The following is a 24,688-nucleotide window of genomic DNA, read 5'->3' on the forward strand; positions in this document are numbered from 1 at the left end:
GTCTACGGATGCGCGCGTGACCTCTGAACATACTAGGCACTTCAGATAAAAGCCTCAGCGGTCTAAAAGCACTCGTCAATGTCAGAATGACTGAGATGGTCAATCAAATCAAAGTAGGCGGGGTTTACTGTCCACAGAAGCAGAGTGCGAAGCGGCAGTTTAACGAGCAAGAGCGAGGTAAGATGAAGCTACAAATCATTTAATATTAGTCAACTTTTAACGATAAGTTTAAGATAGATATGTTAAATAACCGACAGCTATATCCAATGATGCATACTTTTTTTTTTTTCTCAAATATGGCCATTTTGACAGAGAGACAGAGAGCGAGAGAGAGAGATGTAAATTGTCTGCATCTGACAAACAATGAAACTGAGTTTAGTTACTTAAAAACAGCAATTTTACCCCCCTCATTGCTGAGAAATATAATGTAGCATCCAGTATCGATTAATAAAAGTCGTGTGGCAGTGCTATCAACAAATTTATGAGCTTCTGAATGTTACTTTTTGCACAGCGCGATCTCAGATCTCTATGTGCCAGTGGTGTGTGTTTATGTGCGTGTGCGCATCAATTAAAGGAGTGCCTTAATATAGAACGGTGATTAAACTGAACAGTTTTAATGCAATGGCCTTGTTACACACACACACTGGTGTTCAGTAAGGTCACACTGTATATCTGTTATTCAAGAAACCTTTGAAAAAAAAAAAAAAAAAAAAAAAAATTATGAAAAAATCTTCAGAAACTATTTGCATGAAAATCATGGTGGGGGGTTTTGACACAGTGGTTAACCAGACAAATTAAAAAGGGCACCTCATGCCAAAAAGGTTGCCGACCCCTGGCCTAGGGTGAAGTCATTATGTACATTAACAATGATCTGCGACAAATATAATGTAATTTAATGGAAAACTGTGAACAACGCTCTGTTCCACGGCAGGATTTTCGGTCGGCTACATTTAAATGCGCGTTTGAAGTTTCCCGCTCTGTACGGCACACGTGTCAAAACAAACAACACGTGCTGTTAGTAAATTCCACCTCTAGAGGCCGCTCTCGTACTGTATGATGGCAGCGGACCCTTAAGCCACTCCAGTAACTGACACAACCCGAAAAACTCGCCATGGATTTTTGCCGATAACTGATGGTACCACCAATCAATCTAAAACTGATGAATCGGTCGACCTCTAATATAAACAGCCTTTGTATATAAACAGAGTAAAGTAATCATGGCTGATAGTAATACATGCAAATGTAAAAAAAAAAAACAACAAAAAAAAAAAAACACAACAAACAAACTGGACACAAGAACAGCCGTTAGCCTACTTCTTGCCCAACTGGTTAATGAAAACAAGGATATAATCAAAGGAAAATTTGGAGTTGGGATACCCTCCAAAACCAAAGGTGATACCTTTTTTAAAAGGTCATTATCAACAAATGTTTCTGAAATGTTTACATTGAGAGGCAGATTGCCAGCAACAGCCATTTTAGGAATAGTTTGTGGCTTGGTCTTAGTAACTTAGACTTCCTCTTCAGTACTCCTAATGTTTCACAGATTTAGGAGCTAGTTTTAGTGCTAAAATGCTTTGTGAAATACTCTGAGGGCAAAAATTTTGGAGTCCTAAATTTAGGATTGGCACGCCCATTATTCTTAAGATTTTATCCCAAATCGGCGAGTTATGAGGTTCTTTTAGTCTTAAGATGTTTTGTGAATAATAGTGGTTCAACGGATCACAAATCTCAAGAGAACAACCAGAAAAATAAGAACAAATACACAAATTACAAGCACAGATAAATACAACAGAATATGTTACAAATAAAATAGGGTTGGTAGTATTCAAATACAGATATGTAATAATTAGGGAAAATAACAGTGTTCACTGTATAAATTAAATATAGATTTTTATCACAGCTGTTTTGTTGTTTGATGATCATTAATGACAGCAGCAATATTTATAGGCCACTGTCCCTTTAAGACCTGATGCACGGATCCGATATAATTATACACATCACATCTGATCCCTTTCGCCTTTTTTCTCTGGAATTGTTTAAAATTCGCTTGCTTGTATAAATACGAACAAATGATAAACCTATACTCTATTATGGTTAAATTTTGCAATTAATCAACGGATCACATGCATGCCGAACCGTGGGGCTTGGTCCGTACGGATCACAGATCAACTACGATCTGTTTAACCACTAGTGAATACGGGCCCTGATTTGGTATCACAATATTAGTACTGTATATCACAAATATAAAATCAAATATTTTGTGCAAATAGCAACTATTATCTAACAAGTAACAAAAACACTTTGCACTAGACTGAAGTAGAAACATACACCAATATAATCTAATAGACAACAGAAATTACAAAGAAATGTCAAGAGATAAATAGCTATAAAATCAGGATTTGCTTTTTTGTGCCAGCCTGAATTGTATGTGATGTAATGTAATGTCTGGGCGGTGCTACTTCAAGTCGAACACACCTGTACATTTCGCCCTCTGGTGGAATAAAAGCGGTAACTTCTCCCCACCACCTCTTAGGAAAAGTAAAATAATTAAATATAAATTGATTCTGAGATAAACCAATAGATTTTTAAATAGATTTAAAAAGAATCACAACCATTAGGGGAATCGATTTTTTCTCCTACCCCTAATATAAACACCGTTTGACTTCCTTTTATCGCCATGACAAGTGGGTGTCAGAAAAGGAAGGATGAGCAAAAGTTTGTTTACAATGGGAAACTGTATTTCTGCTTTACTATATGCGCCACCTACCGGCAGAAAATGAGTTCAACCAGTCTGCTGGTTCTTCGCATCCTCTGAACACAAATTAAGGAAGTTTTGATGAAATCCAAGAACTTTCTAACCCTGCATAGACAGCAATACAAATGACATGTTCAAGGCCTAGAAAGGTAGTAAGGAAAACGTTAAAAAAGTCAATGTGACACCAGTGACATCAGAAGCTAGGAGAATACTTTGTGTAGGCCTCTGCGATACGGACAAAAAATAGAGCCCATTGTAGCGGTGCCTCAGGTGTTGAAATAGATTATTGCACCAGGTTCACACATACTCCGTCTGCAATGCATATACAGTTTGTGTATGTGGTGCAGAAGCAGCATGGACTCATTATTCTTTGGCACAGGACCCGTTTGCAGTCAGCTCCTGATCCGCAGCTGTTTACCACAAACACTACATTTATCCATCATTTTGATTCCAAATCCAAACGTCGTTTCAGAAAATGCTTTTTCAGCATTGTGATTCCATTTTATCACAGTACAGTAATACAATCTTTCATACACATATTCATGTTTAAACTCAATAAATATAACTTTGTTTTCCTACCTCCACAAGTGCCATCTATTATTGCCTTGTTTATCTAAAAGTGCACTTTTCCTTGTTTTAAATCTAGCCAAAAAGCCATGTGTTAACTGTAAAACAGTAGACATTAATTATATGCATTTATTGTGTAATTACTACATTTCCATGTCAATCCAGGTTCATTTTTAATGTGAAACATTCACTGTCAGTTTAATTCAGCATGTGCACTGCAGCACAGCAGAAACAGACTCCATGTGGAAACGATCGCTCCTGGAGTATGGCGTTATTTTAATGATTAATGTCGAGAGCGCATTATTGTAGTGTGAAAGCACATTAATATAATGCACTCGCACAAATCTCTCCGCTCGCACACGGATTTCCTTTGCTCTCGCATAAAACCAGATACACACTACTCTCGGCCGGAGAGTGTGCGCGCACTTAAAACTTCTCTCTCCTCTTGCTCAAACTGTGTCCTGTGCACTCATAAATCTCTCTATATGCTCATGCACTAGATATTCTTTTCACACCTTTCTATTTCTAACCTATTCTGTTCACATATTTCGCATCTTTTAACGCGGGCAGTGTAAACGCTCTGATCCGTTAACATGGGCGCATAAAAAATACACACAACAGACGGAGTGTGCGAACCTGGCATTATGTAGGACTATGCCCAGTCTGTTTTGTTCTTGTACTCCATTTGGGCGGACTGCATTCTGATTGGTTCAGATAGCATACTGCGGGAGGTTGGCCCCGTGGAAAACATGCTATAAAGCGATTTAGAAATCGTGCACTCTCAAATCATTATTTTATGATGATTTCAATTAATCACACAGCCCTATTTTTGTGCACAAACTACTACTTCTATTCTCTTCTGTGTCAGTCTTCGATGCGCATTTATGAGAGTACCATGACACATGCGTAAACAAGGCACAGCACATCCGGGTTCTACATCAGAATGCCGGCTCATGTGTCAGCAGCATCACACTCATGCGTCGTGATACTCTCGTGAACATGCAGCAAAGACTGACACAGAAAAGATGCGTCGTGGTACTCTCGTGAACATGCAGCAAAGACTGACACAGAAGAGAGTGTGAATCTCGTGAACATGCAGCAAAGACTGACACAGAAGAGAGTGTGAGGTGGGTGAGTAATTAATAACAGAATTTACATTTTTGGGAGAACTACCCATTTAAAGATTGTTATCTTAAAAACAGCTAAAAAACAAAAAAACAACTACATGTAAAAAAAAATAAAAATAAGCCATAGCTGTCAAAAAATACACAAACACTACACACAAATCTCTTGAATTCTGTATTGATATGCACTATTAAAAATGTTAAACATTGCTTAGCTATCATAAACAACCCAGAGTTACACCAGACACGAGTGGTACGGTACATTAAAACTAAATTGCTTACTACACCTGAAGAGCCCATCTGATAAACAGTATATCGTCATAGTACCCAGACCTACTGAATATAGAAAGAAAGAGAAGGGAAAATTAAAGAACCTTTAAAAGACCTCTGACAGTGCTGTCCCAGTAAAGCCAGATGAATCACTCATGCCTTTAACAGCTCCTGTCTGGTGGTCAAACCCTGACACTGAGGGTCTATTCTTGGCAATGCACTGGCCCCTGCTCTTTGGCAGAATGCCCTCCCATGACTCTTCATATCATAGATCGTCCTTCCATAATCAATCCAGCCTGACCTATGTCTATATAGGAGGACCTCTCATACTCAAGATAAACACCTCCAACAAGCCTTCACAGAACACTTTACAGCAACTCTTAGTAGAAAAATCAGGATCAAGACAAAACATCCAAACAATACTACTGATATTATCTTAAACATCTAACCAGCAGCACTCATAAGCCTAAATTTCCAAGCCAGCATTCTGACCCACCTCTGGGCATTCTGATACTCCAAAGCTCTGCTAGGCTAATCTGCACAGCAAAGTAACTACACCAAAAGCCCTTCCTACCTCAGCATACATCCAGTGGCGACTCTTGTCCGTACAATACTGTAAGGCAGAGGAAGGCTGGTATTTTTAGACCAGTACACTGGCACTGAACTGGACTGAAACCTGAGCCAGCTCCCCCTGCCATGACCAGAGCCAAAACCCCATCCGCTATTACAGGAGACTGAACCGATCACAATCACGCCTTTGCTAAAGACACCGATTTGTGGAGGCAGGGCTGCTCAAGGTATCAGCCCTCAGGTCAAAGATCAGCTTAAATGATTACACAGCAAAAAATAACTGCAATTTAGATGCCTGAGATGTGCAATTTCAAGATACCTGTCAAGAGTGCTCCCAAGTTTTATTTTACCCCAAAATTAAAAGGGAAAAATGTATATATATTTATGTTTGTAATATACATGTTTGTAAAGAATTTATACATGTGCACCATTTTTGTGCATTTTACACTAATTTGGTGTGAAAATGTTCATTACTCAAAATAACAGCCCTTAACAGTCTGAAAAGCTGGGTTCATTTATAAATAATTTATGTCGTTCCATTTGATTTTGGCCTGAAATATGACCCAGATTGAGAAAAAAATAAGATGAGAGTATATGATAGGGTTGTGACAGTGAGTACATTTTCCCACCAGTAATACTGGTATCACCATGGGAGGAGGTAGTTTTCCCTCTTTTCTTTGCTTTCCTTCCATTTTAAATAGCTTGTAAAAGCGCCATAAGCATTTTACTTTCACTTTCAAATTAGAGGCATTTCAGCATCAAGCAGTTGTTTTTTTTTAGTTCGAGCACTCTTTTTCCTTCGCTTTTAAATAGCTTAAATGCGCTATGCGCATTTTACTTTGACTTTCAAATTAACAGCAATTCGGCTTCAATTGCTTGAATTCAATTCAAGCCACAACAAAATACAACATATAACTAAAATGCCATGATCATAACACCCCGCAAATATTCGACTGTGAGATTGGTAGACGAATAAGGCTCCTCCCACCGAAGCATCGAATCTTCGACTATTCAGGTTCACCCTTGTTTTTTTTTAGTTCGAGCACTCTTTTTCCTCTTTTTACCTCAGAGTTGTCATGAAGGGCATGTTTAAAAAAAAAAAATTCTGCTGTAAAGTTGGGTGTTTTAATTTTGGGGTTGTGTGTGTATGGGTCTGTTTTGGTTTTGGAGTCTGGCTGTAGGTGAATGTATATAAATTAGTTTTAGTCACTTCCGTGTTGGTTTCACAAGAGAGTTTGCCGCTTGGTAAGTATGCATTGATTGAATAGCCACCATTTTTTATCAGCCGATGTTTGTCTTCTGTGATTGGTTGATCTAAACTCAGGACTCATCTTTTATTAGCTGCAGTACATAGGAAATCACACATACTGTACAATGCTACTCTAATGACTAAAGGGGTGAATCATTCACAATTTCACAAATTCATCAAACATGCTGTGATTCAATCATGCTGTGATTTAACCATGTTTATAGTTTAGGCATCAATAGCTACATCATGTCTTCTTTCAAGCTCTATCACGGCAGTCAGCGGGTGTTGCATTTCTTCAGTCCAAAAGAAGTGAAATAAAAAGTGTCTCACATGGCTCCAGGGGGTGAACAGAGGCCTCCTGCAGTGAATCGATGTGTTTTTGAAAGAAAAATGTCCATATTTAACATGTAATAATGACTTTAAATCTAGCTTGCGCCAACAGTTAGTTGTACACAGAAGCAGTTCCGGGAGCATGACCTATGGGGTCAGCGTTGCGCATGCACTGGTGAGTCTTGTGAAAACCAACGTTTGTTTACAGGAACAAAAGCAGCAAAGTTTCCTTACTTGAGCAAAGGAAAACCAGTCTCCTCTTGGCTTATATCGTAATCCTCCAACATTCCTCTTTACAAATCCTTGTTTTGTACTTCTAATTAGTGACTGTTGTTTTGTTTTGCTCTGTCCGCTGTGTTTCCGCTTGCATCACTTCTGAGCGGCGCATGCACAAAGATGACCTCATACGTAACTCCCCCAGAACTGCTTCCGTTTTCAACAGTGAGAGCAAGCTAGATTCAAGTGATTATTACGTTTTGAATATGGATATTTTTCTTACAAAACAGGGTTTTTCCTACATTGAAAATTTTTTGGCGGCCGCCAAAACGATTTTTTGTCCCGCCAAAGCCTTATTTGATGTGTAATTGTGTTTTGTGAGTGAAGCAGGCTACAGACGGAGTGACGGAGAGAACGAGTACAGCGCCCCTCCCCCGCGCGCGCACTCTCCGTCTTCAGTTCTGTCTTTGCTCTCTCCCTCGCATCAAAATCAACTGATCCTAAAGGTCGGAAGACCGAATCCATGTTTCACGTGGTGCATTCGGAGAATATTTTTGCGGAATTACCGCTGGCTGTGAATTGAAGTCAAAAAAAAAAAGTTGCCTTATCTTCTCTTATAACTTGTGACAAGCATTCCGCACATACAGCTGACATAACGATAGAAAAAAAAATCTATCCAGTTATGAAGTGTGTGTGTGTGTGTGTGTGTGTGTGTGTATTTGTTGACAAATCTTTCGCGATGTCCTAACAGTCCGCTAAAGTCCGATTCGCGACCTAATGACTCCTTTGAGTCGATTCATTATAATGAATGGTTAAAGCAATTGGTCTGCCTGTCAGTGTCTGAATCGATGTATAACAAAACATACACATCTGAAATGAGAAAGTAAGTGTGCTTACCCCATTTAGCAAGCGTGTTTAGTAAAATTTAGCCTTAATAATCCACAGTATGTATAGGCCTATTACAATGTGTAGTAAATTACCTATAAAATCATTTAGTTTTAAGTTAGACTGGAGTGAGATAAACTAGATCAAAGCACAAAGCAAGCTGTTGCTAGCTAGCTGCTAATTTTATTAAATTATATATGGTAAAAATTACACTATTACACCTTTTAACGCTACGTTTTTAATGCTGCTTTTTAATTGATATGATTATACTTAAATAATTATCAGGTCTATCAAAAAAGGATTTTATCTTTCAAAACTATGAAAGCCAGTGGTGGAAAAATCACAGCTTTTTTTTTGCAAAGAGGGCAAGAAAGGATGACAGTGAGAGTGACAGGTAATATCTGTGTCTGATAATTGCATAATTTGTAAATAGATAAATTGTGATACCTTTGACATTTCAAATATACTTTGGTATCGATGATGTTTAGATGTAAAATAAGTTGTAATCGCTTTCTTTTACTATCTAGCCTGACAGTGATCGTTTTTTCATGAATAAATAGGATAAGAAAAAAAATCACAAACTGTTTCTTTGTATTTATTTTAAATTTAACATTTATTGTCAATATTGGGCTTGCGGATCATGTGGGTACTATGGTACTCCTTGATGTGTGTGTATGACCATGTCGGTCAGCCACCACCGAAGACAAATTTTGACCCAGGGAAAAACCCTGATTCAAGTGATTATTACGTTTTGAATATGGATATTTTTCTTACCGGAGTAGTGTGAGACACTTTTTTTTTTTTATGGAAGGGCGCTTTTTATTTCACGTCTTTTGGACTGAAGCAAAGCAACACCAGCTGACTGCACTGATAAAGAGCTTGAAAGATCTAAGAAAATTTTTTATATAACTCCGACTGGATTCGTCAGAAAAAAGAAAGTCATTTACACCTAGGATGCCTTTTATCTAAGAAAATTTTTTATATAACTCCGACTGGATTCGTCAGAAAGAAGAAAGTCATTTACACCTAGGAACACCAACATCAAAAACAAATCAGATACTAAAAATTAGGGATGCTCCGATCCTCCTTTTTTACTTCCAATACCAGTGAAGCTTTTTTCCCCCATTTAAATAAATGTAGAATTTATATATCTCTGTGCGTGGAACTGATAATCATTCTTTCAGAATCTACTAGATACAGACTACTTCATTATAAAGAAAAATTAAATCAACAATAAATATGAAAAAATATGGGCGTATGCATATTCATAATCTATGACAAAAATGTATCATAAACTAGGTTAGTGGATAATTCGGCAGCAAAAGTTATTCTGTGCACAATTTTAGAAATCCAAACATTTAGTGAAAACTTTTTTGTGGGGAACAAATAAGTGTTGCACTAAATATGGTAAAATGTTACACATTGCTATTTGTATTATTATAAAATACATTCATTAAAAACATTCATGAATGTATTTATATACAAGTATATACTATGAAATTAAAATACATTTCTTTTAAATGCATAGCATATTTTTTTAATAAGGCAAAAACACTGTGTTGCGCCGTGTTGCTTCAAGAGCATCATTCTGCACACAGGATCATGTGCACATTGTATTTGTTTTGTGTTGTGAAGTGCAAAGAGAGAAGAGAAGAATATTTTGTGCAGTTGTTATTGAGCCTTTCTTTTAACAGTTTTAAATTTCAGTTACTGTTTATGTTAAAAACAATTTATAGTCTTTTCTACGCCCGTGTTTTGTTCTCACAGCCACCCGGTAGCAAGCAGCAAAACAACATTACACTCCGGCAAGAAGTTAAAGCCCTTTTTGCAAATTCATAGACATGTATTTACAAATCAAGTATAATAATGGGAACACAGAACGATCTTGGAGAGAGCTTTACTGAGAGTGTTGTTTAGAGAGTATTTTTGTGCATATACGGTGTTGATTAGAGTGATTCTTTATGTAAATGAGAAAAGAGTTTGTGTATGGCAGTATCAGAGCCGAAACCCAATTTGAATATCGGATCGTCGCATACCTACTAAAAATGTCTCACTTGAGCAGTTTTGGAACTTATAATTACAAGTTACATGTAATAGATATACTAATGTGTGAGAAAAGGGTCACTTACAGCTAAAACTAGACCAAGAAGTTACATGACCTCTTAAAAAGAAATATTGGTGATTAACATTGGCTGATCTTATTGTTAAAAAAAAATAGGTGATCACATCTGCCACAAATTTCTGATTGGTGCACCACTATTTTTAAGGTTTGCATGTCCTAGAGTGAGAAAAGGATTTATCTGTGCATAAATAAACAACGTGAATGATCTCGTAGTGTGAGCGCTTAACATGATCAAAAGCAGTGTAAGCGCCATAATGTGTAATTTCTTCCATATGTTCTGGGTTGAATCAATCTCATATTTTGCCACACGTCTGACAATCGCAAAAGACGACCCAGAGAGATCAGTTAAAACGTAAAGCCTGAGTGTCAGTTGCATCACTGGTGGCAGGTGCCTGAAAACTGAAGTCCACTTCTAGCACCCTTGCAGCTGGTGTTCTACATGTGCACTATGTTGAAACTGAAGCCTGGATGTAGAATAGTTGGAGTGTTTGCACACAGTGACATCCAATCTAACCAAAAGAGCCCAGCACTGATATTACCAATACACAAACACTCAATATCAAAAGTACCACTGGTGCTGAGTCAATACCGAAGTTTTAAAAACGCAACAATACAAGTTATAATTAAACCTGTTCTTAATCAATTAATGTAGTTTTTAAGACTTGTCAATATTTTATATTTTGATATGCTGTTCAGTTTCCTATTTACAACACATTTTTAATGTTGCGCATTATAGTCAATCACATGATGTGATACTCTCACAAGTCGTTCTAATGGTGTGTGCACCCCTAAAGTGAAGCGAATATTTATATCGCCTTAGCGCTCTAGATTACTCGTGGGGCATTTGTTGTGTCACTTGGACGAAAACATCGTGCAATGCTCTCCTCTATTTTCGGATATATCCGGACGTCTTAAACCGGACATAAAAATAAGCTCTTCGCTGATTTGCTATATCACGCTTCATATCAGGCTTTCAATTCGCATCATTTGCATTACCCGGCACAAATTCGCATCTATTCATCATTCATTAATTGTTCATTCTGCTTAGCACTCTACCATAGAAATGGAAGGGACAAAGAAAACACTGATAGTGTATGTCAAAATAGATCTGCAATTCAAATCGGAGTATAAATATAAACTATCAGACCTGATACCTGCTCTATGCAATGGGTCTCTTTGTTCTTTTTATTACTATATGTTCACTGAAATGTTTTAAAGTAATGTTTTTTTTTTTAGTTAAGTGAAAAGATTTGCAGGCTATATTGTTCAAAATTATTACTAATTGTCATTTATAAGTTTTTTTTACCTATGGTACCAAAATTGTTACTTTGTATAGACAGACAACTGACATTTTGGTATTGTGACAACACTGGTCTCAACAAGATTGCCTACACCAACATTCAGATGTTTAGTCTCCTATTTTGTCTAACTTGGGAATTTCTTACCATGAATTAGAGCTTGTAAACTTGTTTTGAATTTGGAATATTGCTTTAAAAATACAGAAGCAGTTTGAGCACTCACTTGCTAGTTTGGCCTGCAGTCCGGAGGGCCCAGGCTTGGAAGAGGTCTCAGCCTTGGCTGATCCTGGCAGGGACAGTTTGGGCTTTGGCAGGTTGACTTTGGAGTTGAAGCGGGATGTCCAGTCAAACTTGGAGGAGCCAGCAGCCTTGTTTTGCTCTTTATCCCGGCTGCTCCTTCGGGGAGAAGGGGAGGAGGCAGAGCGTGACCGCCGCGCTTTGCTCTGGTCCTTTCCCTGTTTTAGCCGGGCACCCTGAGGGGCACAGCTGTTGGTGCCTGTGGCGGCCGAGGAGGAAGAGGAAGAGGAGGATGAGGAAGAGGCAGAGGAAGAGGAGGAGTCAGTCACGGTGCTACACCCAGCTTTGGCTGAGGCGGCCGATTTGGACGCCAGCTTGGTGGGTTTGGCTGCCCGGCTGGCCTCGCTGCGGGGTGGCAGGGGGCCTGCCGCGCTGCTTGAGCTGGGGAGGGAAGAAGAAGAGGAGGATGACAATGAAGAGGCGTCTGCCTTTTTGCGCTTTTGAGACGGGGTGATTGAGGCCCCACTGGGGCCTGTGTAGGATGTGCTCTTCTTGCTCAGTGCTCTGGAGGGAGCCGGCTCGGCTGCTAACCGTCTCTTTTTGGACTTGGTGCTGACAGACGCTGGAGCTTTCCTCGGCTCTGTAACTTCAGGTGAGGTTGTGGGAGCCAGTGGCCCACTGGATGAACTCTCCAAAAGGTGGCTGGACACCGCTTTGGGCCGTTTGGCTGGGCTGGGTGAAAAGGTGATGTTGGGCTCTGAAGCTGAGCTGCGTTTGAGAGCACGGGTGCTGCTGCCCTCCCGTCTCCCCTGCTGGCCTGAAGTCCCTGCTACTTCCAAGTCTGGATCTGGAATCGAGTGTGAACCCACAGATAGAGAGAGGCTGTTCCTGTGAAAACAAACAGAAAGGGGAAAGAATTGATTACCCAAGACAGAGCAGTCATCACATGGTGAACTTGCGTCACAAAAGACCCACACGCAATACATGAGGAAAAAGGGATACCTTCGAGAGGCGTGGCCGCGGGCGGAGCCGACGGCAGAGCTGGGCGGGGCTTTGGAAGCCTTAGATTTAGATCTTCTACTTTCAGGTGGGGAATTTGCTTTTTGGTTTACTTGCTCTGGCTGCAACCTGGAGAGGTTGGGAATTAAACAGCAGAGAGCAGTGTGGGATGGGAAGCAGATGAGGAACACCTCAAATTCAACTTCATGAGCTGACTACTCCAGCACTCCTACAGCACTTCCTACACACCCGTCAACCCAACAGCAAAGACAAACAACAATCATTACGAGTTTCTATCTGGACATTTCTCACAAGTTGAAAGCATCACTCTGAGTTGGGCAGCTAAACTATTAGCCATTTGGCTGTGTCGCTGGAGGACATAAATAACTTGTTTGAAAGAGAAGAGACAAAAGTATCTCCATAAGTGTCAAACATCTGTGCATCAGGCCTAAAAGAGAGACACATTGTCAGTCTTCCCTGCACTGCTATTCAGCAAAGATGCCATGCTACTACTGAATCTATAGCACTACGGCAAAGGAAATGATATTTTACACAAGTTGAGAGTTTGCAGTGTGAATCAAATGTGACTAGAGAGACAGACTGGGCACCTTAAAATAACCAACATATATTTCTATTGTAAATATCACATAACCAATATAGTCTGCATCCTGAACAGATTATTCTTATTAGATGGTTATGCCTTGATATCACAAGTGATCCAATTACACTAACATTCAATAGTTTGGGGACAGTAGTTTGTTTTTGTTTTTTTGGAAAGAATTTAATACTTTAATAAAACAAGGACATATTGAATCGATTAAAAGTGGCCGTATCTATAATATAATAAAGATTTCCATATCAAATCAATGCTGTTTTTGAACTTTCAATTCACCAAAGAATCAACGGGAAAGAAAATATATCAAGGTTTCCAAAAAAACATATATATTAAGCAGCACAACTGTTGACAACATTATTGATAATAAAGGTTTCATTAATCAAAACTCAAAACCTTTAAGGAACCATTACAGACGCAATTAGTAATGTTTTGTTTATGTCACGGTGGTCAATATGGCTGTCACCTTGGATTAATAAAGAAACCTAGCGATGTGTCACACAGGCAGAAACAATAAAAAAAAAAAACAATCAGTCAGATATTATTAATTTATGCAGAGAGTAAAAGTATTCAATCAAAGAGCCTTACTGAGGTTAAAAAGTGGTACTGGAAAGGTCATGTGACCTCAACATTGTAACTATTGCACAAATAGAATTCTGTAGGTGCAACTGCTCTAGATGCAGATAGGTATATATAGGTACACATACAGACTTAAACCAAGGATGTATTCAGCACTTTGGTGCAAAGTTTGGCAATTGCATACTCACCTTCCTGTAAGTGTGTGGTCTATTGGCTGGGCCGCGGCTGTGTTCCTCTGTGAACGGCGCAGTGACCCCCCTGGATTGGAATTAGGCCGGTTGGACATTGGCACCTCTCTCCTGAAGGGACATACCCTTTCTAGACACTACCATTCACTGGTAACAAAGAATAAAAAGAGAAAAAAGGAAGGTTAGTTGAGATATGTTGTGGGAATGTTCTCAATGGTCTTGCGAACAAATTTCGGACAAAAGCCATTCTGTACTTGTATCCACCAGTCAGATATATCCCATAAGGACTATATCCACTGAACTTCACTCTGACTGGTCTTAGTCTCACTGTATAACCACACAACCAAATGATCAATTCATCTCCATTCTGTCTGGTCCAAACAACCGTTACCAAATGCACCTCCTGTTCCATTTATGCAAATCCAATATGAGCTTAATATCATCTTTCGAACCACAGACATGTACCGCAGCACATCCATGGCTCCACCACTCATAACAGATCAATAGCAGTACTCACATCTCATATTAACATACGCCACAGCACTATTGCACAAATGATCCATGAAGACCCCAAGAAAATGATGAAGAGCGAGATGAGAGAGAGAGAGACAATCAATAGGACAAGTGCTTTCTGAAGAGACATTGAAGGAGAAAAGGACAAATGCTCAGGAAAACCAAACACTAATATGAATTACTTCTACACTGACCAATCAATTTATTTTTTGGTGCCCATTTCCCTAGTAATGCTGGCATCAAGCTTGAGGCGATTTTGAGATGACAGCATGCTGGCCTGCATCACAACATGCTGTGAGATAAGACGCATCCTAAACACAGACAGAGAATAGCTGGAGGGGGGCCTTTGTGTCCTCCTCAGTTCAGTGGTAATGAACAGCACTAACCATCAATCACTACGACGCTGCAGAGACACACAATCCCACCACACCTTTATCCTGCGAGTATGCGAGATGGTGTCCTACGGCACCATTATTTAAGTGGGGGTGCAAGATTATGAGAAATGATCTAAATGAAAGACTATGACAAACAGCATCAGTTGAATCTAATGGGGATAAAGACTCAAGGCTTGATCTGCTCATGAAGTCACACTTGACTGATAAAGACAAACGACAGGCATAAACTCATCCATGAAGATTTTTTGGAAACATTTTGAGATTCATGTGTGTTGGGCACTATCTAGCAAAATGGGCACTATCTTTTCGAATTCATTAGAAGCTGATGCCCCCATCAAATTGAAAAAGGTTAGAGAAAAACGTACTGTGCCATGGTATAACAGTAATAACCATTCTCTCAAGAAAGAAAATCATAGTCTTGAGCACAAATGGAGAAAAACTAACTTGGAAGTTTTTAGAATTGTGTGGAAAAACAGTATGTCCAGCTATAGACTAGAACAAACTCATAGAAAATAACCAAAACAATACAAAGTTTTTATTTAGCACAGTGGCTAGATTAACAAACAACCAGACGCCACCCAATCTAAATATTCCCTCACAGTTAAATAGTAATGACTTTATGAATTTCTTCACTGATAAAATAGATATCAGAAATACAATAACAAATGTAGATTCTACAGTGTCTAATACTTCAGTTTCATCCATCGCACCCAAAGATAAACTGCAGTGCTTTACAACTATAGGACAAGAAGAGCTAAATAAACTTATCACTGCATCTAAACCAACAACATGTTTATTAGATTCTGTACACCACTAAATTACTGAAAGAGTTGTCACATGTAGCAGAAAAACCGCTTCTCAATATTTTTAACTCGTCGTTATCTTTAGGTCACGTCCCAAAACCATTCAAGCTAGATCCTAGTGAACTGGCAAATTACAGACCCATTTCATATCTTCCATTTATGTCTAAAATTTTAGAAAAATTTGTGTCTGCTCAATTGTGCTCCTTCCTGCAAAAAAATTATCTCTATGAAGAATTTCAGTCGGGTTTCAGGCTCCATCATAGCACAGAAACTGCACTAGTTAAAATTACAAATGACTTGCTTCTTGCGTCAGACCAAGGCTGCATCTCATTTCTAGTTTTACTTGATCTTAGTGCTGTGTTCGACACCATAGATCACAACATACTCATAGATCGATTACAAAACTATACAGGTACTCAAGGGCAGGCTTTAAGATGGTTTAGATTCTACCTGTCTGATCGCTACCACTTTTGTTTATTTACAGGGGGAGTCATCTCATTTATCACCAGTAAAATATGGAGTACCACAAGGATCTGTCCTAGGTCCTCTGCTATTTTCAAAATACATGTTGCCCCTTGGTAATATCATTAGAAAATACGGGATTAGTTTCCACTGTTATGTTAATGATACTCAACTATATATCTCAACAAGACCAGATGAAACTTCTAAATTATCTAAGCTAACAGATTGTGTTAAATGTAAAAGATTGGATGACCAATAATTTTCTCCTATTAAAATCAGATAAGACAGAGATATTACTTATCTGGGTGTTAGTTTAGACAGCAACTTGTCTTTTAAAAAATCATATTTCCCATGCTACAAAAACAGCATTCTTCCATCTTAGAAACATTGCCAAGCTACGAAACATGTTACCTGTTTCTGATGCAGAAAAACTAGTTCATGCATTCATGACTTCTAGACTGGACTATTGTAACGCACTGCTAGGTGGTTGTCCTGCATCTTCAATAAACAAGCTACAGGTAGTCCAAAATGCAGCGGCTAGAGTCCTTACCAGGTCAGGAAAATATGATCATATTACCCCAATACTAGAGTCTTTGCACTGGCTACCTATTAAGTTCTGCATCAGTTACAAAATATTACTTACTTATAAGGCCCTTTATGGTTTAGCTCCTGCGTACCTAACTAGTCTTCTACCACGCTACTATCCATCACGCTCCCTAAGGTCACAAAACGCTGCACTTTTGGTAGTACCTAGGATAGAAAAGTCCACTAAAGGAGGTAGAGCTTTTTCACATTTGGCTCCCAAACTCTGGAATAGCCTTCCTGATAATGTTCGGGGTTCAGACACACTTTCTCTGTTTAAATCTAGATTAAAAACACATCTCTTTGGCCAAGCATTCAAATAATGCATCTCATAATTTTGGACTGCAGTTGTATCCCATCAAATGCGCATTATTATTCTTTAGCTTGGGTTAAACTAATTAATTTTACTTGGCTGGAACAGCAGCTACGCTAATTATGTCTCTATTTGTTTCTCCGTTTTGCCACGGGATGTAACTAGGATTTACACAAGCTCCAGTCTGGATCCAGAACACCTGAGAAGAGATGATGTCAACCCCTCAGAGGACCTCAGATGATGCTAACCCTGAAACAACATACAGAACTACCACATTTTGCTAGAAGTTTGATTGCATAATTGCTGTTAACAGTGTCAATCGTCTGTTTGTTTACGTCTTTGATTTTTCTGAACATTTCTGCCGTATGCACATAAACTGACAGTCATCACTTATAAGCTACTACTAAATATTGTAGAAACGTAATTTTCTGTAAAGTTCGTAAAAAGCGCTATACAAATAAACTTGAATTGAATTGAAAGAACTTGTCTGACTAGACAGTATGTGATGCATCCCAATCAAAACTTTGCACTTGAGCTGACAATTATCAATGATTTTTGTCCAACTTCATCATAAACACCAGTTATTGTAGAATGTGTAGTCATGAAGAAAGTCAGAAATGTTTAATACTGTCTCTTCTTACAGCCACTCATTACACATTTCCTCTAAAAGTATGGGTGGCCATTTGTAATATATGGTCACTTTTCTTTCACCCTACCACATTCACTAAGTGGAGGGTAAACACTCTTGCGTTACACTCCTGTGAACTTATGCACATTTGGGAAAGAAATGCATGCCAAGATGTGTGTACATTTGCATAATTTCCAACTTTGAGGACAGATTTGAAACGAAGAATTTATAAATGTTTTTCTGCTAAAAAAGCTTGAGAGTTTAAAACTTGACGGTGAAGAATTTATGACATAAGTATTTTAACCTGTATACATATACAATAATATCTTTCTGATTAAAATAGTAATTTTACTACTCTCATTGCTACTGTTACATTGAAATTGAGTTCCTAAAAACACCAGTGTGACTGTGATGTGGACTGAGACACTATCACAAATAAAAACAGATTTGAGCTCACTTTAAAGCCCAACTACAAAGTCAACACATAGATTTTATTAATTTTTAAAAGCAATTTCTTCTTCTGGCCTCTTTGTCTGGGAATCCCATCAGCAGTAGCATATATATATATATATATATATATATGCAATTTCTTCTTTTTTAGGTGAGATTGATTGCATTTCAAATCACAATAGGAATGACAGTATTCAAATCATAATATTTTGGCCAAGCCATCCGGCCCTATACTGCAAAAAAACAACAACATAAAAACACCTGCCATATACATGCAAATATGTTTTTTCAAAGGGTTCAGCTCTGTTCTAAACATTTTATTTACTACTACAAGCACTCAATATGCAGACAAGACAAGATACTCATGCAAGAATTACAGCATCAGTGGGGTCAATTATTAAGCATTACAGCCATCGGAACTATTATTAAACTAATTAAAACCATCTAAATAACCTATAGCAACATCCTGAAATCATTCCAGAACATAACCAATCATATTCACCACAATGGCTAAATAATGCTGCAAATTGTTCTGCAAATGAAAACCATGAACCAAAAAAATTACAAAATCAGTCTCCACATCAGAGTAAGGTGGTAAACTAAAAGTTGTTTAAATCGAAACTTCATTCGCAGCCCCCAAAAATTAAATATGGTGAAATGTGTTCAACTGAGTACATTTACAATCTACCAAATTCTTGAATACCATAAAATATTAACTCATTACAAAACCCTGACAAAGTAACTAATTTACTTTTTGTTTGGTTTTCAAGACAAAACACAAATTAACAACAGAATGCTGCTAAAGGTGTTTACATGCAAAGTGAAATAGGGTTTTTAACCTTTTCCTGATAAAAGAACAAAATTAACATACTGTCACTTTATTAGGGCATAATCGGTATAAAACTGTGCAGACCATTATTCTGAGAGCGCTACTCTCAGAAAAACTGCTAAGAAACAGTTAGTCAAAACTTAATTATAATAATTAAAAAAATAAACACTTAAGGGCAGGAGTGTATCATTTTTTTGAATGATGGGTGTTCTATTCACCGGAAACACTGCTGAGCTTTAAGCAAAATCTGTGGGTGTTGATTCTGACAAGTGCTGCTTTGAAACTCTTTTGCCATCTATACATAACCGGATATTTTTGTGACTAGCATTCAAATAGAATTAAATGATCATTTTTAAGCAAATACTCACCTACAATGGGAACTGCTGGGAGGAAAGGGAGAAGACACTGAGGATTCCCACAGTACAATATAACATTTATAGTAAAGAGCTGTTGCTAAGCCTCATACCACAAACATAAGCTGGAGTAGAAAATGGGGAGGTGACGAGTAAATCAGATTCATAGGAAGCTAGAAACACAGCTTTGTCCTCCTGTTTCATGTGACCAGCATTTCACATTAAATCCTGTCTTTAACAACAGATTGTGAAATTGTCCTATTCATACAAAAGCAGACAGGAGCCGATCAAATATGGTCTGTATGCACAGACCATAGACCACAGACCATATGGTCTGTATGAACAATTAAGCAAAGTTAATGCACTTATAACTAATTACTGTGACACAATGCTAATAAATTAATTCTTCATAATGAATCTTTATAGCCTTAATATTTAAGCCAAGTTTTGGTTAAATCTCACTGCTTTTATCCTCTCGTTAAATATAAATATTTACTTGCTTAATCTATTCTGGTTGTCCACAATATACTTCCGGCAGAATCGAAGAATGAGCGAGTAAATCATCATTTTAAACAAAATCTGTATAAAACAAAGGAGTTTGTTTCAAAACAGCGCAAAGTTTCCGGAAAATTCTGCACCTTTTGCTAAACACCTTTGATGGCCCTCTAAATTATGCAATAGTTGGGTGTGCTCTGGGGCTCCACCTATGACAAAGAAATATTTTCAGGTTAATTTGTCCACTCAGTCCATCAAGGTCAGACAAGTAAAAAAAAAACAAAAAAAAAAAAAGTCACGAAGAAAATGAGGAGATTTTGAACACGAAGACACTGAGGTGATTTTTAAAGCTATGTGTCACCCACAGCCTTTGATAAACTACTAATAAATAAAGTCTCACATCCGCTGAACATTTTATCTTGTTAAATTTCCTGTTTCACTTAAGGTCAAATGGGTTTCATGTTTACTTTAACAAAATTACAGTCTGACTTATGAGAGGTTCATATGAGACTGCAGAACTCTATATTAACTTATGTGGTACAAAATATAAGTCTACAATGTAACATTTGTCTGGTGTCAAGGGAGGACAGGGATTTATGGACTCTTAACCTAAATACATTTTTCTAAGGCCAAACATGTCACTTGAAATATGGATGCTCCTGGCGCTAAACACAGATCCTCTCAGACCAGCATGCTCAAACTCTACGGTCAAGTTGATTCATGGCTTGACAACAAATGACATTGGTCAAATGATCCTCTGGCAACTGGAAATGACTAGTACAGTGAAACTAAAGAAAACTAAATTTCAACACCCACAGTGGGTACACTGGAAGCACGCTATAAGGCTACAGGAGAGTTTAAGATGATGGATTTATGAAAATGAAAAGCTAACGGGATTAAACAGTTCTTCTTTTTCATTTTCATAAGTGTTGAGAAGTAGAACACACATTTATACACGCATACAACTATGCTCACACATGAAAGGAATCATACAGGAAATTTTATGGCAATCCAATTCTTAAAATGGAACATTTTCTAGGTGCAAGTTAGGCATGGATAAAAAAAACAAATCCAGACTGATTAACAGCTAAAATATTATAACTCTTAATCCTATGCATGCAAATTCTCACAATCACACATGCTTGTCTTATTTCTTAAAAGATCTGCAAACTTGGTCTATACTACAAAAGTTGTCATTTGCAAAGATCTACATTAAAAAGAACCTGTTGCCTTATTTTAGGAATGAAGAGAAAAATGACCCTGATCCCACCCTTAAACTGTCAAATGACTTGCTCAAGGTAACACGTAACCACTGCAATGCATTTAAAGGTAGCATTGACAACCAATAGGCTCAGACACTCAACTTAACTTTCCCAAGAACCAAACTGTTATTACACAATCATGTTGAAGAACAGAACAGCCCACAGGTTTAAAAAAAAATCATGTAATGATCACTAACAAATAAAGTAATTGTAACAGTTCATGGGATTCACAATTCCTTTTTTGGCTTCCTGTACCATTTTATAAATCTATCTTTGCGTGATTTTCAAATGCATTAGATCTAATGTTAGTTCCATTATTAAAAAAAAAAAGAGAAAACTCTCTGAACAGGCTACTGTTATTCAAATACACTACGTTAATCTAAATATTCAGTCATCTTAAATATGCCTGTTTCTACAATTTTGCTTTCTTGGCACTACCACCGACTGATTGCTGGGAGGAGAAACAAATGGCTTTAATTACTTTAGCCCTGTCATAACTGACACAGGATCAGCTCCACAGCCCAAATCAAATAATCAAGTAAACTAAAGAGACAAAATAAATAAGCAAGAGCAATCCTTTCATACAGGAGAAACTGTGCTGTCATTCAAAGAGTCTAAAACGAATAAATACTTTGACTCTTCAAACAGACCTTTTCTATTTATCCATCAGAAACCGATTGGATCATGAAAATTGGTCTCTATGACAGGTGATTAGATTAGAGGGTTTGAAAATAAGAGTAAAAAAGGAACTCTGTTAAAGGGGTGCAGCAAGTCATCATATTCTGATGTGCCCTGATGAATCGTTTCCTTACACAAAAATCAGGAAATGTATTAAGGAAACTGAGTCAATTTCGATTTCATGTTGACTTCACTAGAATCTAATCCTATCAAAAATAGAACTATCTTTAAAAAAAGATGACTGGCTAGATTCTGTTGCTTTTTTAAGTCAGCTGGATGACCATTAACAACTTCTTCACACTGAACTGCTTAAGTTTTTCCACATACACCAAATCTAAGGGCTAGCCTCCTAAAACACTAAAAACACAGAATCTGAAAAACAGCTTCACCCGCACAAGCCGTATATTCTGGATGTCAAGAAACTTAACTGCCAAACCAAGATTGTCAATTTCCTGTTTAACCCCCATCTCCACCACACCTGTCCCTCACTGGACTCATCTTGTCAGCATGAAGGTAACGGCAAGGGCTATGCGAACTTACCAGCCGTGTGCAAATGCCCCAACCAGCAGCCTAGGGCGACAAGAAGGGGGACAATAATGGGGGAAGGAAGGAGGGGTGAAAGGGTGGGAAAAAGTGGAGTTTAGTCAAATGTGTTATTCCATTTAATGATGACAACGTAAAATCATAGATGAATTATATTACAACTGCAGACTAAGCTGGCAGCCATTTTGTTCAGTAATATAGTCAAAATCAATGCCATATCTCATTCACTGACAATATGTAAGACATTTAACAAAGACAAAGAACTAATCTCAAATAAAGAGATTATTTGAAAAGTTATTAATAAATTTTGAATAGGCTTAGATTTTTGTTGATTTTAAAGATTATAAGGAGTGATGAATTGACTTAGATATGATATATAAATTTGAGTTGATAAACGTAACTTATTTAAAGCATTACTAATTTTGCCTTCTTTTATATGAACACATTAACTATTCAGTTATTGTAAATAATACAGATTAAGTATGGTGCTTATATAAGGAGATAAGAGCTTTTTTCTTGCTGTTTTCATTAAAGACTACGTCAATGTCATTATAAACCGAGTATTTATATCCATGTTATTAATATTTTACGAGTGAACATATGTAACGTCACATACAATACATACACAAACAGACGAACTCAATGTCCGAAACGCGACAGTGAAGCATAAAAATAATGTCTAGGTCGCCAGCTCGCGAGGTTTTAAAGACAGCCGTTAAGAAACAAATTTCAGTTTTAAAGTGAGGATATAGACAAGGGATATTTATGTTCAAACGAGCCGACAGGCCTTGCTCCTCACAACGACACCACCATTAAACTCCACTTCAGCAAACTGAGCAACGTCCACGACGTTCAAACGACTAGACGTCAAATCTACGATTCCAAACCCAAACATTTAACGTACAGAACAGAACGAGAGAAGCGTTCATTTCGACCATAACGCCTAACAATCAACGAACTGCCCCAAACATGTCAAAAATACCCCGAGCACACTACAGAGACTTCTACTTCCCTGATGAGAGGGTGAACTTACATCGATGATTTGGAGCTGAATTCCTTCAAACGACCATAAAAACAAAACTAAGCCAACTTTAGATCCAATCAAGCAGTTCTGTGCTGGTGTGTGTGTGTGTTTGGACTCCTGACATGAAAATACGACACGATTATGAAGGCCGTTCCTCCGAACAGGCCTGAGTCGATCCTTTTGTTTATTTTTCCCAGTCCATGAAGCGAACTCCTGTATCAGCCGATATCCACTTACTGTCCGTACACGAGCAAATCACACGAAACGGCAATTCAGGGGAACAAGTACGTGTGTTGTTCGATACAAATAAACAAAATACAGCAAGATATGTTGATTTTCGCACTCCGAGGCCTTACACACCGGTCTCGCGTTTTTGTGGCACTGCAAAGTCGCTTTCCTCACTCAAATCAGCTATGATGGTCATATAAAAACGCTTACACGTTCATAACTACGTTGCCACGGTCGTTGCAAAGCACCGCAGAAAACACCACACGATGAAGAGCGATTAAAAACATCACTGTGTATTAGTGTTAATTTGGAACAGATGATGGTTGATTTTAATGTTGAAATGATGTTGTTAAATCAAGACTATCCATGATATGTGCGCACCTAGTTACTCATAAATTAACAACGCTTTTAAAACTGGTATACAGCCTGGAGTACTTTCAAGTGCTGATTAGGAATAATCGTCCAGTTTTGTCTGAAGCTGTTATTGGTGCTAGCACTGTTAGCACGGCTAACCGATGCTAATCTGCTGAAGGTACGAAGCGTGACAAGCGATTATCAACAAATAACTGGTCTTAATTACAACAGCGAATACAAAACACTGTATAATGTGAACAATCATAACAATAGTAGTAAAAAGGTAAAGATTGTACCGTTGTTGTCAGTATTTGGCCTACATATGGTAAAGCTAAAGAGCAAAGCCGGTCTCCTGTCGACGTGTATGCGGGCAAGATCAGGTCAAAGTGACTGAAGACGTAAACAAACGAGCAGCACCAGCAAACTACACTAATCAACATTTCACCTGAACACGACTGGATAACACGGGAAAATCATCACTTGTGAAGCATACAAACTTCCTTCATTTTAATCAGACATTTCGTGCCATTACCAACAAATAAAGAAACGTGTAACGTTATTAATTTCTCGTTACCTTCTAGTTTGTGGGGCATCATATTATTAATAATATTTTGCAAATCTCTAAATTGTCCCATCTCATAAAAAGCTAACAGAACTGCAGAAAATTAGTCGTCATATACGTTGTGCTAACGTACTCAGATGTCGATCTCTCAGTATTAATGGTTACAATTCCTGTAACGTTATATGGTTTTTTTTTCCGAAGGGGATGTAAAC

The 24,688-nt window shown here is 37.9% G+C and overlaps 1 protein-coding gene across 1 annotated transcript in view; it reads right to left on the reverse strand.

Annotated features, from left to right (window-relative positions):
* trip12 (thyroid hormone receptor interactor 12) overlaps positions 1-24,369 on the reverse strand; it is a 52,882-nt gene extending 28,513 nt beyond the window's left edge. The window contains 5 exon segments of the mRNA XM_042743647.1: positions 11,610-12,511; positions 12,626-12,751; positions 14,003-14,149; positions 22,306-22,335; positions 24,211-24,369. Coding sequence (XP_042599581.1) covers positions 11,610-12,511; positions 12,626-12,751; positions 14,003-14,100 — 1,126 coding nt within the window. The 5' untranslated portion in view covers positions 14,101-14,149; positions 22,306-22,335; positions 24,211-24,369.
* Between the last annotated feature and the right edge of the window lie 319 nt (positions 24,370-24,688).

The sequence above is a fragment of the Cyprinus carpio genome, chromosome B18 (genome assembly GCF_018340385.1).
Source record: "Cyprinus carpio isolate SPL01 chromosome B18, ASM1834038v1, whole genome shotgun sequence".
Classification (NCBI taxonomy): domain Eukaryota; kingdom Metazoa; phylum Chordata; class Actinopteri; order Cypriniformes; family Cyprinidae; genus Cyprinus; species Cyprinus carpio.